Source organism: Leuresthes tenuis, unplaced genomic scaffold (genome assembly GCF_036924035.1).
Source record: "Leuresthes tenuis unplaced genomic scaffold, fLeuTen1.0.hap1 SCAF_10, whole genome shotgun sequence".
NCBI classification, from domain to species: Eukaryota; Metazoa; Chordata; class Actinopteri; order Atheriniformes; family Atherinopsidae; genus Leuresthes; species Leuresthes tenuis.
In genome coordinates this window covers 11,461,068-11,482,017 of record NW_027325364.1, presented here as the reverse complement: position 1 = coordinate 11,482,017, position 20,950 = coordinate 11,461,068, and the positions used below count along the sequence as shown (strand labels likewise).

General features: G+C 39.7%; 2 protein-coding genes across 5 annotated transcripts; both read right to left on the bottom strand.

The window, feature by feature from the left end:
- Nucleotides 1–71: 71 nt before the first annotated feature.
- Nucleotides 72–7,037, bottom strand: abhd16a (abhydrolase domain containing 16A, phospholipase). The gene is made up of 20 exons (XM_072393961.1): nt 6,898–7,037; nt 6,293–6,349; nt 6,148–6,214; nt 4,959–5,045; nt 4,602–4,687; nt 4,395–4,468; nt 4,130–4,237; nt 3,875–3,989; nt 3,679–3,780; nt 3,514–3,577; nt 3,317–3,366; nt 2,918–3,041; nt 2,725–2,829; nt 2,578–2,641; nt 2,385–2,441; nt 1,774–1,836; nt 1,616–1,692; nt 1,404–1,502; nt 1,247–1,293; nt 72–645 (listed from the first exon to the last, which is right to left on the bottom strand). Exons 1-20 carry the CDS (start codon nt 6,997–6,999, stop codon nt 562–564), a joined length of 1,632 nt encoding a protein of 543 aa, XP_072250062.1. The 5' UTR covers nt 7,000–7,037; the 3' UTR covers nt 72–561.
- A 60-nt stretch (nt 7,038–7,097) lies between these two features.
- Nucleotides 7,098–19,987, bottom strand: g6fl (g6f-like). 4 transcript variants are annotated; one of them, XM_072393960.1, is made up of 11 exons: nt 19,797–19,987; nt 19,075–19,401; nt 17,469–17,732; nt 17,119–17,154; nt 16,500–16,844; nt 11,605–11,859; nt 8,720–8,842; nt 8,458–8,531; nt 8,186–8,212; nt 7,780–7,826; nt 7,098–7,481 (listed from the first exon to the last, which is right to left on the bottom strand). In XM_072393960.1, the coding sequence occupies exons 1-11, from the start codon at nt 19,867–19,869 to the stop codon at nt 7,460–7,462; spliced, it is 1,593 nt and encodes a 530-aa protein (XP_072250061.1). In that variant the 5' UTR covers nt 19,870–19,987; the 3' UTR covers nt 7,098–7,459. The 4 variants fall into 4 exon arrangements, with proteins under 4 accessions (XP_072250061.1, XP_072250059.1, XP_072250058.1 ...); XM_072393958.1 differs by lacking the exons at nt 7,098–7,481; nt 7,780–7,826 and having other exon boundaries at nt 7,838–8,212; nt 8,720–8,823; nt 11,589–11,859; XM_072393957.1 differs by lacking the exons at nt 7,098–7,481; nt 7,780–7,826 and having other exon boundaries at nt 7,838–8,212.
- Between the last annotated feature and the right edge of the window lie 963 nt (nt 19,988–20,950).

The window sequence follows — 20,950 nt, the reverse complement described above, 5'->3', positions numbered from 1 at the left end:
CCTTTATATATCAAATTTTGCGAACACTTGTATGATGTGATTACCCAAAGAATGAAATCCCTCATCTCAAATTTGTATTCAGCACATTTAATGGAACACTTAAGAGCGTAATTTTAGAATACAGCTTTCTACAGAAAGACTGCGCCCACAAAAGGAAAACCTGAAAAGCTTCAACACTTTGGCTGCATTTTTAAAGAGGACATTTTCTCTAAACTGACATGAGGATTTAACTGTCTAAATGCATGTCTGCTTACATTTGCTTTACAAATACAGCCGAAGAAGGAACAATGGAGGGAGTGAGTAATGGCTCATGCATTTATTTTAAAATGCAACCTTTTTTTTTTCCTTTTTAAAAGAAACACTGAACCAAATGACTTGACAGTAACCTTTTAAAAGAGAGGAGGAAAAAAAGTACTATATTTTACAAGTTTTTGGCTGTGTGTCAGGGAAATCTGCAACAAAAAATCACAATTGTACATTCACACCATGCCAGGAACACTCTGACCACAGGCTATCAACTATCCTGCTGTTCGTCTCCCCTCATCCATTCATCCTTTCTTTTTACAGTCTCCAGGGCGAATGGAACTCAGTGGCGGGGAGAGGGGTGCAGTGTGTCGATTCAAAGTTTCGCATGTACTTCCGTGCCTTGGAGAGGGAGGAGAAAAGACAGCGAGGATGGAGGAGGAATGGAGAATTAGATGTGTGGGAGGGCAACGAACAAAAAAGTGCAGAGCTTGATTATATTAGGTTCAGTCTATCTGACTCAGTGCCTTACAAATCTCTCCCATCTCTTAAGGGTTTACACGGGAGGTGAATAAAGCCTGATTTAGAAGGCATTATCAGGGGAGGAAAGCAGAACATTAGCTGTAATTGATGGCACTCCTCTTGTTTGATGTTAAATGACTTCAATAAGCTGAGCGTGGTGAAATATATTACACCAGTCAACCTGAGAGCACAGGTGAGCCGGTTACTATGGCAACCACAACAGTGTTCCTTGGTGGTAATGATGTCTGAAGCGACGTGTTTTTTTGGGGGGATTTCAATAGAAGGGGGAAGGTAAGCAAAAAAAAGACTGGCTGGAAAAAGAAATCAGAGACTGTCTGGGTGAATGGGAGGAACAGGTTGTGTAAAAGAAAAAATTCAGCTTGGAGAGATGAGATAAAGACAAGTGCCTACCCTATTAACCAGAGAGATGGGAGTACAACTGAGATCGGGGGTGTGGATAACAATAGATTACTTTCCTTACCAAGAACAGAGCAAGCTGCCGCCTTCCCTCCAGAGTCATGTCCTCACCTGGTGACATTAAACGTGTCAGCCCACATCAGCGCACCATGTGGCAAAACATGTTTGTGGATGGTGCAGTTAATTTGCCTGGAGTGAATTTTAAAGGAACCGGAGCTTACCAACGCTCCATGGAAACGAAACATCTCTGTCTGCCTGATAGGACTGCAGCACAGACACACACCAGTCGTCGTCCACTTCATAGCCGCTGTACACTGATGCTGCGGGCAAAAAGCACGCTGGCGTTACAATCCGTTTATAATAGAATCGTTCCCCTAAATACAGATAAAATAACCAAACATTTTTTAAGGTACGCAGACACGGATCCACTTACCTTCTTCTAACGGACTGGAAGCTCCCAGCCATTGTCTGACGACTCTGATCCCTTCATCTGTCATTATTTTGGGATACCTGAGGAGGATATTGTGGTCACCACTTGAGCAAATACACAGTGAACACTGAGGTTCGATCTGTGAGAATGAGGAGACTGACCTGAACTGAAGCAGTCTGAGCAAGAGATTGTTCCCTCTGTTTGACATGATGTCCTCTGGACCACTGTAACATACGTGTACTTAATGAGGAACAATATTCTGAATTTAAGGAGACATCTGAAATGTTAATGCAACAATAAGAGCAATCTGATGTTCTTTGCAATCAGACCGAGAAAAAGAAGTACATCTGCGTTATAAGCAATGGGGCCAAAATATCAGCAAAGAAAATAAAGAAAATATCAGCAGTATGGATCCTGGACAAAAAATATAAAAATTCCCAAGTAACAGTTCCTCACATTTGTTCAAGAGGAAGAATATTCAATGTGGCTGCCTTCTCAGAATCATCTATGACAAAATCCCTCCGTTTTTAATACTAAAGTTTTCCAAATGGCTTCGATATCAGAACATTCCAATTATGCACATGCACCAAAAGAGAAGTCTGTGTGCAAAACACAGGAGAGTGTTTTCAGTGTTCACAGCTTGGCTTTCCAGGAAATCTGAAACCCTACGCCAACCCCAATTATTTCCCAGCTTTACAATTTGTTTGCCTTGGTCCAATAAAAATCAAATGTACGATGCAGAGAAATTTCAGCATGGGCTGTGGGGACTTACGTTGTGGTGATGATTTCATCTCTGGTCCTCCTGATCAGCAGGACTGGTCCCTGGTATCTGGGGAGGAGAAGCAGTTGTGTTGTGTTGATAATTAACCGCATGATCAACAAAAATCTAGTTTCAGTTTTGCTCTGCAATGTCTTGCATAATGTTTCGTGTTTCATAGTCGCTTTAATCCAATCGTCCCACTCACTTGAGCAGCTGCTCTGCATTGTTGAGGTTCATGTATTGCCTCACTGTGTGTTGTACCAACGGTCCTGGAAAAGAGTAAAGACACTTAAATTACTGAAACGAAACAATCTGCAGAAAGAGTTTATGTAAGTTAGCTATTGGTACTCACGCCAGCTGTCAGGCATGACTTTGAGGGCCAAAGGCAGGAGGTCATCAAATGAGGCATCCAATACCACGGATTGGATCTCTGGGTATGACATCACTGCCCAACTGGCTAATAAAGGAAATAAAGAGAAATGTGTGGTGAGAAGAATGAAGTGAAGAGACCTACAAATAATAATAAATATTTGTACTCAATGTACCTGTGAATCCTCCTATGGACCAGGCATATATGACAATATCGTTCAGCTGGAAACCAAGCTTGTGTACTGCAAACTGAATAACCACATCCATGGCATTAGCCTCATTCTGGGGGAAAGGAACTCCCTGGTAGAAAGATACATATAAGAAATGCAATATTAATACTTCAATATAACATCTCTCAGTCTAAAAACTTTTAGCTTTAAATGAGTTAAAAGGCACAACCTCCCCACTGACTATCAGTCAATAGACTGCCTGTGCTCGCTTGTGCAATAGTATACCCAAGTGAAACCAGAATTTCCACATACTGTTTTTTTTCCAATGGTCTGTTTGAACTACATAAAAGCAACTCAGGTTCGGTGTGCTTCAACTATGGCACTAGATATTACAACACTGCTCACCGTGCTGCCTCCAAAGCCAGGGTGGTTCCAGCCCAGTACAGAGTAGCCACCTGCAGCACACCATTAACAACAACAACAAAAATATAAATAAAAAAAAAACTAGAGCTGAAATATAACAATTTTCAGATTAAAGAGAATTCAGTGCTTCTAAATGCCACTGTAAAATACTTGGACTGTTAGGTTAGAGCATTCCTCACCCTCCAGTGGAGTGTTCATGCAGCCCACCTCATAAAATCCTGCATTCCCCTCACAGCAGATGACCTGTGGCACAATTCAAGAACCATCTGTAATATGACAGAAGTTTTGCTGGGCCCTGGAACAATCCCAGGGCATAAAAACAACAAATCACTGCAGTCATTTACCAGAGTCTTTCCATTCTGGCTGCCATCTCTCCTTCGATCCACAAACATTGTGTCGATCTCATTACTGTCGCAGGCTACCAGCTTGTTCCTTTGGCCGTCAAACTGTGACAGAGCGGAGAAAAGAAATAAATGACTGAGCACGATACGTGTTTAGCATTTTAAACGGGAAACTGAGCAAGAATCTTTGTTCTTGTACCTCCTCTATTAACTTAGCCTGGCCTTGCTGCAGCATGGGTCTCATGGCTTTCTGCAGTAAACCCACAGAGCCAGGATACAGCATCCTCCTCCCAAATGAGTGAGCAATAAGAAAACTGCAGCGAGGAAGAAAAGGACGAGACAATACCCTCTTTAAAAAAAGAAATGTTCAGAAGTGTACTTTCTTAGGAGACTTGTTGCATGTTATTACTGTGACACCATTGAAAAAAGCACCAGCCTGTAGTTTTATACTTACCCGATGATGTGGCATGGCAACGTGCGCACAGAGTTGAGCACACTGTCTGCAGCTCCTCTCAGTTTGGGCTCTGGCTTCAGCAATGAAACGCCCGCCTTGGACAGTTTCCTATGTCAAAGACATCCAGTGAAACAAACTGAGCAGTTGATGTGTTTATTCTGCATTCTTTAAACTGCCTTTACAGCATGTAAACATAAAGAAGTGACAGGAGTAGAACAGCAGCGAATGAATGGTTATTTAAAACAGAATAAGAGCAAAAACCTACGGACTGCTGACTTCCGTCCAATTAAAATCCGCAGGCCAATATGAAAAATCAAAGTCATAGCCCCTCAGTTTTTTCTAAAAGGAAAGCATACAAAAACATTCAATGAAATTGGTAATCATAAGAATTAAAATAATTACTTTTCCAGGTGATTTCTTAAGCATTATAGTGTAGCATTATAGCACTTGCCCCAAGCCTGAATGATCTCACCTTGTTTGCTGGAGTGTGATTCTTCTTAGTTTCCTCAAGAATTGAGATAAACTGCACATACTCGGAGCTCTTCCATCTTCCCCACCCTTGGGGGGGAAAACAGAGAGGGGAAATTAGGCAGGAGAGACAGATAAGTAGGGTCCATGTAAGGCAAAGAAAAAAACCACTAAAATATATCTTGCTGCAAAGCCTCAAGGGAGTGTTTAGTATGCTTTGTGGCTAAAGACCTGGCTTAAAAGTCTGAATGGTTATGAAATATTATTGGTGTGCAGCATGCTCAGTATTTGCTGTGATATCCAGAGATGAATGAGCTGAGTTTGTTATTGCTTTGCTGTAGGTTAAAATCTGTAGTCTCACCTCTCAGACAGGCCACTCCAAGAAGACAAACAATCACGGTTCCCACATACTGACTCACTGGAACTAACTTACTGCTGCAAATATAGCCTGAAAAACAAACAAAAAACGCACACACACACACACACACCCACACAGAGACAAGGCTAAATAACAGCCGAATAACCAATAAAAAGATTCTGGCTGCTAGCGTGCAACCATGTGCAGAAATCAATTTCAGAAGCTCAATCATACATTAAAGAGTGACACACAACTTCAAGCAATTAATTTCTACTGATGCAGTCTTATTGGATGAATCAGCTGATTAAGTTCATATTAATTCCACTTGTAGGAGAACAGCAATTTACAAGCACAACTCCATTAGATGAAAATGGTCACCCAGAGAATAAAGAAAGACATTTTAACACGTTTCTATTTCAAAACTCCTAATAAAACACACGAAGGTCATGAGTTAGGAGTGTAAAGGTGCTAGACCAAGAGGAGAAACACGTTTGTTAGCCATTTGCTGCTCTAATAAAGTGGAGGGGGGTATAGAACAGGGCAATAATATAACCATGTTATGTACAAATATTATTAACACAAAATCACACATAATAATCAAGCAGCTCAAAAGTATTTCCTGTGCGTCAAACAAAACTATTTATCACATCTCTCTCAGACTTAGCATGGAATTTTGTCAAGATATAACATAACTAAGACTTTATATGTTTGACATTTAATCACCAAACCCCACGACTGCCTCCTTTTATAAAAAACACATATCTCCCTGTTCTGAACATCGGCTAAAATAATAGCTTGGCTTGAATAATAGATTGTTTTTTTGATCTATCAACCATCAAGAAATAGTGACAAATATGACAAATAAGTCATCCTAAGAGCTTATATAAGGGCAACTGGACTTCTTTTCTTGGTCCCTGTTGCCCTTACTCAAGCTCTTATGGCTACCTTGACCTGGATGACTGAGACTCTACACCAACACGGACTAAGTGATGTTCTCAAATATCCCATTCAAGTTCCAAAAATTTACAAATTCTCAAAGTACCGACTTTTTTTTTCTTTATGGTCATCTTGCCAATTTCTTTTCAGGTGCAGTTTTCTAGCTGTGAACTGACTGATATTCCTGACAGTTTCAGCTTTGTTCATAGCATTAGTTTAAAGTGGTGCTACACCAAATCTGCAGCACACAGCCTACCTTTCCTGTAAAGATAGCAGAGAAGAAGAGGGGAGCTGTAGTAAGACAAGGACCACAGTGTTGAAGCCTGGGGGAAGAAATTAGACACTTTAATCAAATAAGTCCCTACCTCTTTTAACATGATAACACAAAATGCAATACTAACCCAACCAAGAATACTGCCAGTGTGCTTTTCCAGACTCCTGGGTTGGTAGTTCCATCCCTGGCGGCAGAAATGGTGAAATGTTGTTCATACCAAGAGCACTGCGGCTATTTATTTGAACGAGTTTAGCTAACATTAGCTTAGCTGATAGCGTCGTCATCTCAAAAGATCAAGAGTAAAGATTGGGTTGCATACAGACAGATCGTGTTCTGACTAAACACAGACTCTCAGCAGCTGGGTCGAACTTGAAGGGGGTTATAGTCATTATTCGTTTCTGTTCGTTTCCATTCGTTTTTCTTCTTCAAAGTTTTATCTCAACTGTTAGCAACATGAACCAGTTTAAAGAAAATGAAAAAACAACAAGCCATAGTGCCAAGAGTTAGACTGATATACAGTTAAGACTTGTTATTGTAGCGACGAGATAGAAAAACACGAAAAGACACAGCGAAGCGTGTTTTTGTATGCCTGCCTGTCATTTCATTCAACCAAAGACTAATTTCGGTCTATGCAGTGCAGTGACAGCAGCAGGGTTTCAATAACAGACAACTAACACATTAATTAAATGAAATTTCGCGCAGTTTTCTTTGAAATCAACTACACATCCCTACCCTCCTGCTCGACCTGCCCTCGGGTCGAGACTGGTCCGGTGAACGGTGAATTCGCTGCAGATGAGGCCCTATAACACAGCGGAGCCACATCCAGACGGCCATTCTTCCTCTATGATCACTACGGAAGCCTGCGCTGGTCATAAATCTCAAAAGCGACACCGCTCCGAAATTTGATGGGAAAAAAATTAGAGGCAACAACATAATGGTTACACTTTTATTAAAAATAATATGCGCTTCTGAAGACATACATAATTGTAAACACAGGTAGGTACAATGTGAGGTGCTTGACAAAAATAGAGCAAAACATCAGGCAGACCTTTGATATGGCAATCTCTCATAATAACAGCCACACATTTACAACTAGTTTAAAGCCTGTACATCTTGTATAGGGCAATAGCTTACAAACAAAAACAACTGGATATAATTTCCCTGAAGCACTGAAGTTTTTCCTCAAGTCCTAAGTCTGACATTCTGTTGTTACTCCTGTTTATAAAGGCATTTTGTTGCAGCTGGGAACTGAGAGGATGTGACAGCTGGATGAGGATGAGATGTGGGTAGGTGATCAGCCCTGACACTGCTCGTATCTGAAAACAGAGCACAAAGACAAACTCGCTCAAAAATCTCCCGTGCCCCAGTCTCTTTTATTCTCCCTTAAACGCAAACACAGGCAGCCCACGCAACAACAACACACAGGCGAAGGAGTGCTGCCTGTCAGCGCATGGCGTGATTTGATGCCACAGTGTCACAGTGATGTTCAGACCATTGTGACTGGTGAGTATGAGAAGAATGCGAGGGTCAGATAAGTGACACTGCAAACATACATGCACACATACAGCTCCACGTATAAAAGCACAAACAGGTGATGCAAAACTTTTTGCTTACCGCTCCAGTTCCTTGTAGACATCATCTTCCCCTCTTGGCTTCAAATCCTGGCATAAAGAAGGAAACAGGGAAGGGAGGTGCAGGAAGATGGTGTGGGACAGTTAAAAGAAGGATAAAGAGAGGTACTGAGGTCAGATTTATGTCCCTCTAGTGTGTAATGAGATTGATTTGTTAATACCACTAATGTAAGGGTGACTGCTGATAGGCAATGGGTTTATCTGAGAGAGGGCTGATAGATTGGATGAGAGGACTGCAAGTGTGAAGGAAGACATATCTGCTGACAGCTCAGGGAGGAGGCAAAGGAGAAAACTAGACTTTGTATGCACTGGTGGATGTGTGTATTACAGCTCCTCATGCATACACATATGCAAAATGTCTGTGTGCAGGAGCTGACACAATAACTCACCATGTAGACTGAACCCTGGGGAGGAGCCTGTTGGGAAAGAAGGGGAGTGGAGAAAACAGGTTTAATGAACAACAAGTGACAGAGAGGGAGGGACACTTGAAAGAAGAAAAAATAGAAACAGAGGAGAGAAAAAAAGTACTACAGAGAGAAGACAGTAAAGGGGAAAGAATGAGAAGGAAAAAATAGCAAAATACCAGAGGGAATGAGTGGGAAAGGGCAAAAAGAGGAGGGAAATTCATTAATGGGCATTTAGTTATTGAGGAATGTATCACCTGTCTGATATCCTCAGGATTCTCATAGATGTTCTCTGTTTCACCCGAATGGACAGACAGAGACTGCTCAATACCTATGTACAGAGAGATAGAGTCTCACAGACAAATGCACACACACTTATCTGCTGAGGGAGGAAGGAGCAGATTCATTACAACAACCCCAGAGGATGTCACGGCCCACATCACTCAGTGGCAGCCGACAGGGGCCGAAGATGGACGGAACATGGAGAGATGTCAAAAAAGAAATCGCCGGAAGACTCACCGCGATCAGAAATGTGTTTCTGTCTCCATAGCAACACAGCGACAGCTGCAGCAACCAGGGGCACCAGGAGTAATAAAGCAGAGAGAGAAGGGAGCTGCGAGGGGGTGGGGACACTGTTATCATCTACAAAAGGAAAACAGTGGGAGAGGACAAAAGCATGAACATTTCCAAGAACTGTGCTAATATAAAACTCATAGTGTGTGTGGTTGAATAACATGAAGGCTGTTCAGGAACTTTTTCGAGTTTGTTCTCCAGTTTGCTCCTCAGTGTACGTCAAGACAGTTCCACTTTTTCTCCTGAACCCTTCAAAATATATTTTAAGGCATGTTGCACTTACAGTTTCTTCAACATATTACATGCTTTTGCATCATACAGCCTTCAGTCACAGAAAATGGGTACAGTGGAAGATAGTGAGGAAATCCAGCCTTTCTCAGGCAGAGTGAATAGCCTGCGGAAACACTGGGTAGGTTTGATCTGACACATCTTCAGTCTGGACCGTAAAGCTTGTCAATTTGAAACTTGGATGAGAGGAAGAATTTAATAGGTATCATGGACACCAAATATGGTATGATCATTGCACAAAACCTAAGCAGATTACACTTCTATACAAATTAGATTTGCAAATGATAATCGTTCCATGACTCATTTTCAAAGCATGTATGGTCCAGTGTGTTCGACCGCCTTTGTGCTCCCTTGACATCCAATTCCAGCTCCAAACTGCCTCTAGGTAAACTCTCACTATACACACCTCTCTTCCTCAGCCAAAACCAGTCGATGAAGTATTGAAAAACAAGTATGATCAGAAGCCTATGTCTCATTTTCACATAAATTATATAAGCACACCCTTCACTCACTGCTTTGCCTTTCAAATTTTGTGGGAATCGCACACACATGTGATCAAACTTGTTGGCATAATGAGGATGATATCAGTCTTGCAAAGCACAGCCACAGGGCATCAACAGAGGCAGGAGGGAGGTGCCTGAACAAGTGTTCTGTCTCTGTCTGCTCACTGTTCATGGAGCACAAAGCGTTCAGATCTGTCAGACATCTTTGGATTACACAGGAGAGGTATGATGAACAGAAAATTACTGCTAAACAACACATTTCAACTTATCGTATAACAATTTTGATTTCTCAACAATCCAGTCATTTTATTTTCTAAGCCATTTAATGACAGACACCTTACAAAAGTCCCTTCTCTAATCAACTTTCCACAAATATTGTTTGAAAAAGGACTGACCCTCAGGTCTCACCTTAACCCTGGAGTCACAGCTTTAACCCAGATTCTGAATAATCAATCATTATTTGCTGTGTGAGGTGTAATTGATTGGTGAGTGTGTGTAGAGGTTGCTAATAGAATATTGTGGTGAGAGCTGACCCCAGAACTGCCCTGTACTGTTCTTCAGGCCAGTTTTTATGCATGGATTATGTTAATTGAGTGCAGCAACGTGACGCATAAATACCACACTTTCTCAGTACCGTATCTTCTCTTTCTCTCTATCTGTCTCCCTCCACGATTCGCTCTTCCTTCCCACCTCGTCTATTTCATCTCAAATGAGCGAGGGGGTGATTTATATTATTTGTTATTGTAGAGCAGGGTGGCATACAGGAGGCAGACCAAAGAACTGCTTGAATGCTTTGCAAAGGATGGGCAAACCGAGGATAGCACATGATTGCAGAAAATCCCTGACATTTGAAGTGTTTTGTGTGCTGCTGAGCACAATGATTGCTTCAATTTTGCATTCTTTGTTCTGTGCCATCAGTAAAAGAAATTCTATTAAGCAGCGTTGTTTTAACTTCTGCAACTTGGGCTCGACTGTGAGATTTGTCTTTCAGTGCGCTAGATATCCCCAAATGATAAACATGATTTATGGTTTCTGTTATTTGGCTTCATGAAAACTTATTTTCACTCTCTTCCTGAGACAATCATCAAAAAAAAAATCCCACTATCTCTGGAGACCTTCCAGAAAAAATATTTTCAAACTGTCACTGCTTATTGTTAAATTATTCATTACTAACTATGATTTATTATTTTTTTTGGTGTAATACTGCACATTTGCAGCGTTTATGCATCCTGACACGTTTCAACAGTGTTATGTAGGTCATCCAGCACTCACATTATTTGAACTTCCTACTCTGCTCAGTCTAAATTGCAACACTTGTCAATCACATGAAACACAACATATATATTTGACCTAATCCAGCCTCTCGTAATCTTTATTTTTTCCTCTCTCTCATTTATTCCCATTCATTATTCTTATAGCTCTACCATGAATGGGCATCATGATTGACTCTGGCCCCTCAGCTGGAGCGATGGGTTAGGGTATGGGCAGTAAACTCATTTCTGATCCATTCAACTGTCACAACCTGCTGTTCTCCCCCCTTAGCCACCAATACAATAAGTGTGAATAATTTAGTTTTTCTTAGGAGAGATGTCCTACGGTCCTGTTCTCTTATATTCACATATTAGCTGGGTGAGGGTGATGAGAAAAATGGGAGCCTTTATACTAGGCGAGACTGTGCGTATCAGGACTGTATGGGATTTTTATAAAAAATTGACACGTAAATGGAATGAGTTAGGCTGCTGGATATTATCAGAAGTTATAACCTGTGACCCCCTGAGCTACATCAAGGAAGTATAACATATGGTATCTGTCAGGGGCTTTCTCCTTTATGAACCACAGGATTTCTGGCAGATGAACTGACCTGAGATTGGCTTTAATACACCAGAGAACGCTTCATGGAGCGCATATCCGTGAATTATCCACACTCACGGTTCATTATTTCCACCAAGTTGACAGGAAGTATGCCAGGAATACTGTGCTACTAATATAATATTCTTGGTGTACCAAAAAAGAAAGAAAAAAAGATGCAGCTGCTCCCACCTTTAGGGGGCAGTGTGACAGCTTGATCTGCCCAGATGACCTGGCCATTTTTCAGCTGCAGGGTGCAGGTGTAGATCCCTGTTACATTGGAGGTGATGGGTAATGGCAGAATGACGCTGATGCTGCCAGGTGAGACGCTTGACATCTTCAGCTTGTGGCTCTGACTGCGGTGTTTCCACTCGGCACTTTGAACCTGGGACCGCTCTGAATACTGGCACAGCAACTCCAGCTTTGAGGGATAACGTTTAGTTATAACTGTGGAAGTGAGAAAAGGAGGGGAAATGTTAAAGGGCGATTAAACAAATGAAGAAAACCACGAAGAGGGATGACTTAGAGAAAAAGACAGTGAAGAGGAATGAAAAAGTGAGTTAAAGGGTAGTGTGTGAATATAGAAAAGGGCAAGGACAGATAGAGAGTAATGAGGTAAAGGGAAAGTGATATGAAAAACAAAGAACAATTCAGAGAAGGGTCAAAATAATATATTTTCATTAAAGTGATTTGCTGCTAATGCATTGGTTGACTGTGACTGATGCTTGGTGTCTCATCAAACTGTAATGAGAATCCATCTGGGTGTAATCAAGCTCCGCAGATCCACACCACACACACATGCACAAAAAAAAAAAAAACCCACTCACATTTCAGTCTTGATTAGTGTGATCAGCGTGGGCCACCCACAGCCTTGGTGGGAGGGCAGCAGGTATAATCAAACATAATGATACTTATAATGAGGTGGGGTAAAAATATAAGCGTCATATGATTGGTAAGTGGGTGGATGTGTGTGAGTGTGTGTAATGGATGCAGATGTGTGAAGCAGGGTGACAGTGACAGTGACAGATCGACCGGTCATGTCTGGGCAGCTGTGATGGATGCCAGTGGGACTGTGATTAGTAAAGCCTTCCAAGGCCACCATGACAGGCCTTTGAGTGTGTGTGTGTGTGTGTATACTGGCATTTATGTGCGTGGATGCAAAGGATGTGTGTGCCTCTGAAAGGGTGAAAACTCCCCAAGGCACACTCATAGAAATCAACAGGTGCTCAGCTCAATTTTTTCTCTTTAGTTTTATGAATCAAGTAAATGTTCTCTTTCAGGAGCAATATAGTAAATGTATTCATTTAATAATGTGACATTTTACCAATGGCTGTAGGAAATTTCCTCTTCATTTATTCTGTTCAGTCAGAGTGAACAATGCACTGAAGCTGGTGAGAGTTTAATGTCTCATGTCAGAAGAGTTCAGCAGGATAAAGTAAAGTACCTCATGAGATGCAGATGCTCAGATTATGGCAAGTGTCTCTAAACTGTGACTCGCATTACTCCTGTGGTTATTTTTCAATTTTCCCGCACATAATTCATTCTAATGGAATAGATTCACATTTTAGACAACATGTGTTTTCCACTTTCTTGCAGTAAGTTAACCTGCTATGACCTGAACATCGTTTTGCCTTTTGAGCCTGGAGCGACGCATATGTCGCGTCGACAGTTTCATGACACACTATTATACATTTTTTAAGACAAAACGAGTAAATTACGGTAAAAGCTGACGGTTAAACCTCTCCAGTGGTTTTTATTTCACATTTCTTTTTAAGATTCATGTTTGCAGGCTGGTTTAGATGAAGCCACAGGCCTAAAATGGTTTATTGAAGGGAACAGCACCACCCTGATGTGCACTATGTAATGACCTGGAGCAAGAAAGTGGTTACGTTAGGTTATCTTAGCATAAAAACTTGAAGTGGACAAAAAATCCAGCTTGACTAATATGAAAATGCCCAGAGTTTAATAATCAGTACATTGCATTTATTTAGTTATAAGAAAACCCAGCTAATCATAGACTTTAAAAGTGTACTTTTGTGGAAAAGGAGAGGATGATTTTTCTATGAAAAAGCAGTGCAAATGCTGATTGCTGAATTATGCCAGCTTAACCAGCTTAGCCGAGCTTGAGTATGCTGAGTATCCGGAAATAACAGTTACTACATAAAGAAATTGGAAATGTTGTTATCCTATTGAATCGTATGAAAAACCTTTGAAGTAGGTTATTTCAACAGAAACATTAAGGTGAAGCATCATTACATGATATTAAAGTGAGAAACGATATTGTATTCTGAAACAGAGAAGGCTATAGTGTGGAATCTGAAGAGCTGAGGAGAGAAATGAGTGAATGAAAGGCATGTAAAACAATGGCATTGCTGAAGAGGCGAAAAGACTGAAGCATACGAGTTTGAGTTGATGTGAGCTGATTTGTGTACGTGTGTTTGTGTTTTTCTTTGTGTAGATAGGATTGTGTGTGTGTGCGTGTTTATGATCTTTCATGTTATGCTTGGTTTGTGTCTTGGTCCATATGTTATTGGACATCAATGTGAAAGTCAGTGTGCTTAACTCTCCTGAAACTTACTGTGACCAAAATCAGTACAAGAACTGAAAATGTCAGCACTCAAACAAATGTTATAACAACTTTAATGATGTTATGAGAACAGACATGTTTGAGCCTTTGGCTTTCTTACTATATACACCATATGTGCTGCCGTGCACGGTCCGTATGTGTGTGTGTGCTTGTGTATTTGTGTGTTTCTATGTGTCACAGTACAAATAAACTGAGTTAGAGTTCATTATCTGAAATTAACTGCCAACTGACCAATCACAAACCGACTGTGTAGTCATAGTATTTCTAGTGAGATTAGTATAAATGGGTCTTAACTGGATTGGTTTTCAATGTACTGCAGCAAAATGTGTTGAAGCAGATGTGCTAAATGTTACTAAAGTGTTTTTAAACATAACACAGTTTGATGTACGAGAGGCTGTTTGATATAAACCTTATATTGCGTTTCCAGTGTGTGTGTCAGTTGTTGCCATGGTTACGGTGAGTGTAATTTTATATCTGAAAAAAAAAATGCTCTCAAACTTTCTCTCAATCTTCTTTAATTTAGGGAAAATCTAAAACTCTTACTGACACAGTTTCCCATTGTAGGAACAGCAACACATTGCTGAACACAGTGGTGTGTCGGTCGTTTGTGTTTCTTGACATGAGTGTGAGAAACAGTGACTTCTGCTTGTGTTTTCTGCAAAAATTCTGCTCTCAGCTTGAATTTATTTAAACTGGGCAATTGGATAGTACTGTGATTCAAAGACTTCAAGGACAAGAAGTCCAATAGCTATGTAAAATAACATTTTTAAAGGAGAGGAGCCATTTTCCCACGTTGTGGTGGTAAAATTATGCCTGTAGTGTAAAACCTTGGACAGATTAAAGAGAATTTTCTCTGCTGAATTTGTTCAATCCCCTGCCCCATTGTCACTTAACAGCTCCTCTTTAGCTTCAAACAATCCGTCCTGCAGAAACCTTTCATAAACTCTGTGTGATTTGGTCCAAATTGTTGAATATATCAAAAAGTAGCCCAATGTACATTTTAAAAGTTTGATTGGCGACTCTAACTCAAAGTATGTGGAAGGAGGTACATTTTGTAGTTGAATTATGTTTGAATAGGAGTTGAGCAATAATGTATTTTGGGTAAAATGCAAAGAAGTGAGAAAAGAGGATCTCAGCAGTGTGAATGCTGATCAGCATCCACACTACTGACATCAGCATTTACACAAATATGTGCGTTAGCTATATTTTAGAATAGTCTAATCCACATAAGCCAGTTTCTAAAGTAAAATAAGTTTAAGACTTATTTATATCAAGTGCTAGGTTTTTTTAAGGTCACATTTTTGAGGAAGCAATGAGATGGAAAGTTACTTGTTGGAAACTGACTGTGGTTGCATTGTCTATTTATTTTTTTATACAATCTGCTGAATTTTCCAAGAACTTAATCTTAAACATTGCTGACATTTTAGAGACCACAGATAATTGTGGGCGTTCTTGTGACACGTCGAAGCGCCTGTTTTATCCTGCACGAGTTTTCTCACTTAATTTTGCTTTTGACACAGAGGCTCAAGTTTCCTCGAAGACTAAAGTTTTCTTTTCTTTTTAAAAATACTTAATTTCTTTCCCACTTACTGTCTCATTAGGTTTAGGTAACAAAATTACTTGGTTGAACATTGACATTATACATCCATATCCTTAGTTTATAGAAACATAAGATACAACATTTTGTCCTGGCAAATTAACTTTTTACTGTAAATTTGTTTATTCATATGAAAGTTTCTTAATTTCTCTATATTTCTTTTAATTTATTTATTCATTCAATGTTATCTGAAAGGCCCTCTCAGGGGCAGGCATTGTTAAATATCAGCTACACCAACTTCAGCTGTATCAACCACAAGTGCTGAGATGTGTTGCATTGGATAACTGTTACTCAGTCCTCTAAGTTAAAGCATTGCTAACTATTATTTTATGAAACATAAAATATTAAAGTGATAAAATGACTGTTAATTGTCAATAAACTGTTATTTTCTTCAAGTTTTTTGCTACATTGAATGGAGCGTTTTGCTGCAGCCGCCTGCTTAGACACGCTTTCTGGTTTGAAAACAAAATGGTTGATTTCGCCATGGATTAATAGTAAATTAGTTTTACTTAAAGTAGTCAAGAGCTAAACAATTTGAATATGTAAATGATGTGAGTGATTAATATGTCATGGCATTTACAGGGTTTCAAATCAACTAAACACCTGCTGCATATTTCATGATAAAAAAAAGACCAATTAACAGATATCCTTTGGAAGAATGTCGTTTCATTCCTTCAGCAGATATAGAAAAGTAGAATTGATAAATCGAAGAGCATCTAAACTTTATTGATTTTCCCTTTTTCCCTTTCATCAAATGTGTTTTGGGTAACAGCATCCTCCACATTATGTAACACAAAAACAGATAATATTAAACCAACACTTTTTATATAAATCCATCCCCTCCCCTTGTTTAACTCCTCTTAATCCACCTTCTACTAATGCTTCTGCCTCTTGACTCTCTACCTTTCAGCACGCTGAGTGTTGTCCTCTGGCTGAAGAAGTTGTCATTGAGACACACTTCACAGGAGTAGATGCCACCATCTCTCAACTCAGGGGTTAGCAGGAAGGAGAAGCTGCCAGCCTCTGCATTGTAGGGCGGGCCAGCCAACTGGAGTCTCTTGCTTTGCTCACTCTGTATGGTGGAACCCCTCCAGCGGTCGTACTGGTGCACTAACTTCATATTACTCCTCTTCCTGACATCTGGGGGAAGCCAGAAAAGTAGGACATAGTCACCCTGGAAACCTGGAAACCTGGGACAGTTCAGGAGGAAGGAAGTCTGAGCTGGAATGGCCGTTGAGATCATTGGGCCTGCATGCGAGAACAGAGGAAAACAGATATGAAGACATTACAAGAAGACATACTGACAGGAAATTCAAGGAAAAAAGAGGGTCAATGAAGAGTGAGCTTAAGACAGGAACTAAACAGAAGCAAGAGTGTAACGAAATGGAGACAGGGGAAAATATTCCAACAACAATGGGGATTAAGTTTTTATATGCTGAGAGTCACTTCTTACCTTCTGCTCTGCCTGATCAGCAAGCTGCTGACACAGAGCTCTTAGACTGCTTGTATTAGAGTTACTTACCATGTGTTGTATTGGAGAATGAGGCCACTTTGTCAGCTGTGGAAAGAAGAGAAGCAAAAAGGGAATGGGGGCAAAAAGCACATTATGAATAATACATAAATGTAGCAACTGTTATATTCACAGGAGGACAAGCAGACTTTTAGTGCAGATCTACAGTGTGCTTTTGGATCTCAAAACTGGTTTATAAAAGTAAATACTTTGAAGAACTGTAACCATAGGACTCCTGAATAAATAATGCTGCTGCTGAGTTTCTGGCTTTGATGGCCGCTCATATCATCAATAAAGGCAACAACAAATCTATTCTGTTCTTCAGTGCTTCTGTTAAGATTTCCTCTTACTGTCAGTCTCACCGTCAACAGTCACTTCCATGTTTGTAGCAAACACACTGGTGCTGTTACCCCAGGGGTAAACCGTACAGATGTAGACCCCGCCGTCACTGTTCTGGACCTGCGGTAGTTTAGCGACTGTGCCTGAGTTTGTCTTTTTCTCACTCTTCATGGGAATGCCGCCAGGTGCTGTCCACGTGATTTTGGTGATTGCATAATCAGGAGTAACTTTAGCAATCAGCCGCAAGTTGCTGTGCTGAGGGACGGGTGCAGTGGGGTACATTTTGACTAGAGGCGAAGAAGGACAAGGGAAGTCAGTAGCAAGAAATATTGAAATATTGAAATATTTCAATTTCAGTGTAAAATGACTAAACTATAAGCAGTGCATTTAAATTTATGGTCACGTAAAGCACACATGCATCATCAAAGATAAAATATGTGTCGGATAAAAAAAGAAACATTTGATGGTTGCATTTTGTTGAGGTTTGAGTTAAAGTGGGTGAAAAATATTTATATGCCAAGATTACCTAAATGATCTAATTAAAAAGTCCAATATTTGAAGTTGCATGAGAGAGAAATAACAGTAAATATAAAAGCACCCTGAAATGTTACTAAGGAGAACCGTTTTCCTATATGTACTTTTCAAATGAAGTATGCTTGTGCTAGAAATAATAATAATAAATAACACTTATTTTGCATCAAGCAAATAATCAGTCAGCAAATCAGTTAATAAATCATGAATCATAAATTGTGTATATAAAGTGCCATCACATGTGATTATGAGTGATCAAAAGTACTGAAGAAGAAGTACAAAAGTATCACCAAAGAAAGCACATTTTGATTGACAAAAGTATGGCAGGAAAAAGCTCCTGCGTTTGATGAAGGCACAGCTTAGTTAAATTCTCACATAAATATACATAAAACAAGAGTTCAAAGTCAAATATTTCTCTCTGAAGTTTGTCAAGTAGAAGCTTAGAGCAACAAAAACAGAAAAACCTGAATAAATGTGGTGTATAATTACCTTAAAATTGTACTCGAGTGCACAACTAATCTACATGTGCTTAGTTAAGGAAAAACTAAATGAAGTGTGCTTGAGGTAAAGGCTATTTATTATAGGTTCTCATTAAATCTGCAAAGCAAATAACAAGCTATTAGTTATATAACATTTTGTAAATGGACTACAAAATGGACAGAGTGAACAGGGATTTGAAAGAAAAAAGAACCGTATGAAGGATCAAAAGTACAAACACATCACTGAAATGAAAATCTGCCCGTCCAACATCCCCTTAAGTTGCATTTGTTGTGTCTTGTGGTTGTTGTTCAGAGACACTATGAGATACTCTGAGTTTCACTGAGCTAACTAAAAAATGTGAGTTGAAGTGTGAGTAATTTCACGGTTTTCTAAGCATCAGATCAATTTCATACATAAATCATCCTTCAAAGTTGAATAATTTTATACATCTTCATATATCTATTGTTTTAAGGTGATAAATATTGTTCTAGAAGTGTTTGTATGCTTTATAAATCAGACTATCTCTGATGTATAAAATCCTTGGGTTGCTTGCAGCTGGTAAAGGTATTTCCACAGGAAGCACAAACTGTTTTTCTTTTGTTCTCTCTTTTTTTTTACCTGTAAGGACTGCTAAAAGAACAATCTTCTCCTTCGCTTCTCTCTCTTTTTTCTTTATTAAACATGAGTAGAGACCATTATCCTCCATTTTGGGTATGAAAAACAGCGAGAAAATCCCAGTGTCTTGAAAGTTACTGTCCGCCAATCGCATGGATGCCTTTGAGGTTCTGCCAGAGAAGTTGTTGTTTTCACTGGCTGAGAGAACCAGTTTCCATTCCTTGCCACGTAGCTTCTTCCAATTAATGGATATGTCACCTCTCATTGTTGTATCAGTACAGCCCAAGGTGGCAGGCGTGTTCTCCTCAACCACAACAACATCATCCCAGCCTGAGGAACAGAGGACGGAAAGTTTGTCAGTATGAAAGATGAATTCTGGGTGTGAGCCTGGAACGATGTCTTTACATTTTCAACAGTTTTGAGGTCTACTTTTCATGAAATGGTGAAATGGTTCACATTTTTCAACTTGGTCTTGGAATAATGCGCAGATACTTATTAGGGTTTTTTTCTGAAGACATTATGAACACAAATAACAAATACAAATTGTCCTTAACATAACACAAAACAGGGAAATTTCATCAAATTTGACATCCACATGACAAAAGAACCTTCTTTATGCATAACTCATCATTTCTGTGTATTAAGTGATGATACATAGATGTTTGTTGTTATAAAAGCAAGACAAGTTTTAGGTGTAAGAAAAATGTGTTTCCAGAGAAGCATACCTTGCATGCCAGTGTGGGAGGAATATACCACCAAGGAAGAACCGAGAATGAAGGTGAGAAAAGCAGACTCCATCACACATTTAAAGAAAAGAAAAAACACCCGCACTGCACCAGCTGTCTCTCAACAAAACTGTGACCTTCTAAGTGTCCCTCTGAACACCAAGTATGTTTCTGGATCCTGCTGTGTTACTGGTGTCCCTGACTGATATGTTAACAAGTTTGCCGTACATCATTTAGCACAGCAGGATGTGGGGTAGCAAACACTGGTATAATCAACAGGAAAAGACTGTCATTATTCCAGGCGTGCATGTGTGTGTGTGTGTGTGTGTATGAGGCTGATAAGCCACATTTCAAGTCAAAAGTTTACATGCAGTAAATATGAACTGGAGGACTGTACAACAGACATATTAAATTCAAAAAGCAGGAATTTGGAGCACACAATTCAGTTTATTTAGTTAGAATATCTCCTGTTGGATGGAATGTCTTTGGGCAAGTTTCATCTTAACCAAATTCTTGATATTTGTGATCGATACTACTGCCATCATGATGAAACTTAATCTTGCTCTCAAAAATTCCTCCTAGAGGGCTTTTTCTATTCTTTCTTTCTTTTTCTTTTCATGTGGTTAGTTACTAACTTTACTCAAACTGAAGAGAGAAAAAGCTTTAGGCCCTTTACTGGCCTCTAAGTCCATGGCAATGCAAAACGAAGTTGACATTAAACAATGTTCTTGCAACTTCCAGTTCAATGTCTTCTCACCTGAGAGTGGTCTCCTTTCAGACCTTGACAAAGTGGCTATTCTCTTCCCATAACGTTATTCAGCTTACAGTTGTTTTGAACTGATCTTGACCTTGTAATCTTCAGCTATTCGGGAAAAAAAAAGAATGGTAATTAAAAAAAAAGAAGACTGGATCTAAAGTTGAGAGTGTAAAGATGAGAGTGTAATAAAAAGGTTTGATACAGATGGTTGGGCAGTGGAAAAGTATACAGACGGTAGTGCAATAATGGTAGAAGTTTACAGAGTTTAGTTACTGAGCCCCTGAGAATTTTGCCTCATATTGTGTGTTGTTTCGTCTATCGAGTGCTGTCAAACAAACCTTTCTGTGTTGACAAAAAAGAACAAAACTATGAAATGCAGTCGATCATGATTTCTAAA

Bases quoted from the DNA above. Each gene is read 5' to 3' on its own strand.
- abhd16a (XM_072393961.1), bottom strand. From the start codon at position 6,999: ATGGCCGTCTGGATGTGGCTCCGCTGTGTTATAGGGCCTCATCTGCAG. The intron at 4,238-4,394 runs GTAGGTTTTTGC...TCTTTGACATAG, and splicing joins TGGACGGAAGTCAGCAGTCC to GAAACTGTCCAAGGCGGGCG. The intron at 1,837-2,384 runs GTAAGTCCCCAC...CGTATGTTACAG, and splicing joins GATGAAATCATCACCACAAC to TGGTCCAGAGGACATCATGT.
- g6fl (XM_072393957.1), bottom strand. From the start codon at position 19,869: ATGGAGTCTGCTTTTCTCACCTTCATTCTCGGTTCTTCCTTGGTGGTA. The intron at 19,402-19,796 runs GTATGCTTCTCT...TCTGTTCCTCAG, and splicing joins CTCCCACACTGGCATGCAAG to GCTGGGATGATGTTGTTGTG. The intron at 16,845-17,118 runs GTAAGTAACTCT...TCTCGCATGCAG, and splicing joins ATTCTCCAATACAACACATG to GCCCAATGATCTCAACGGCC.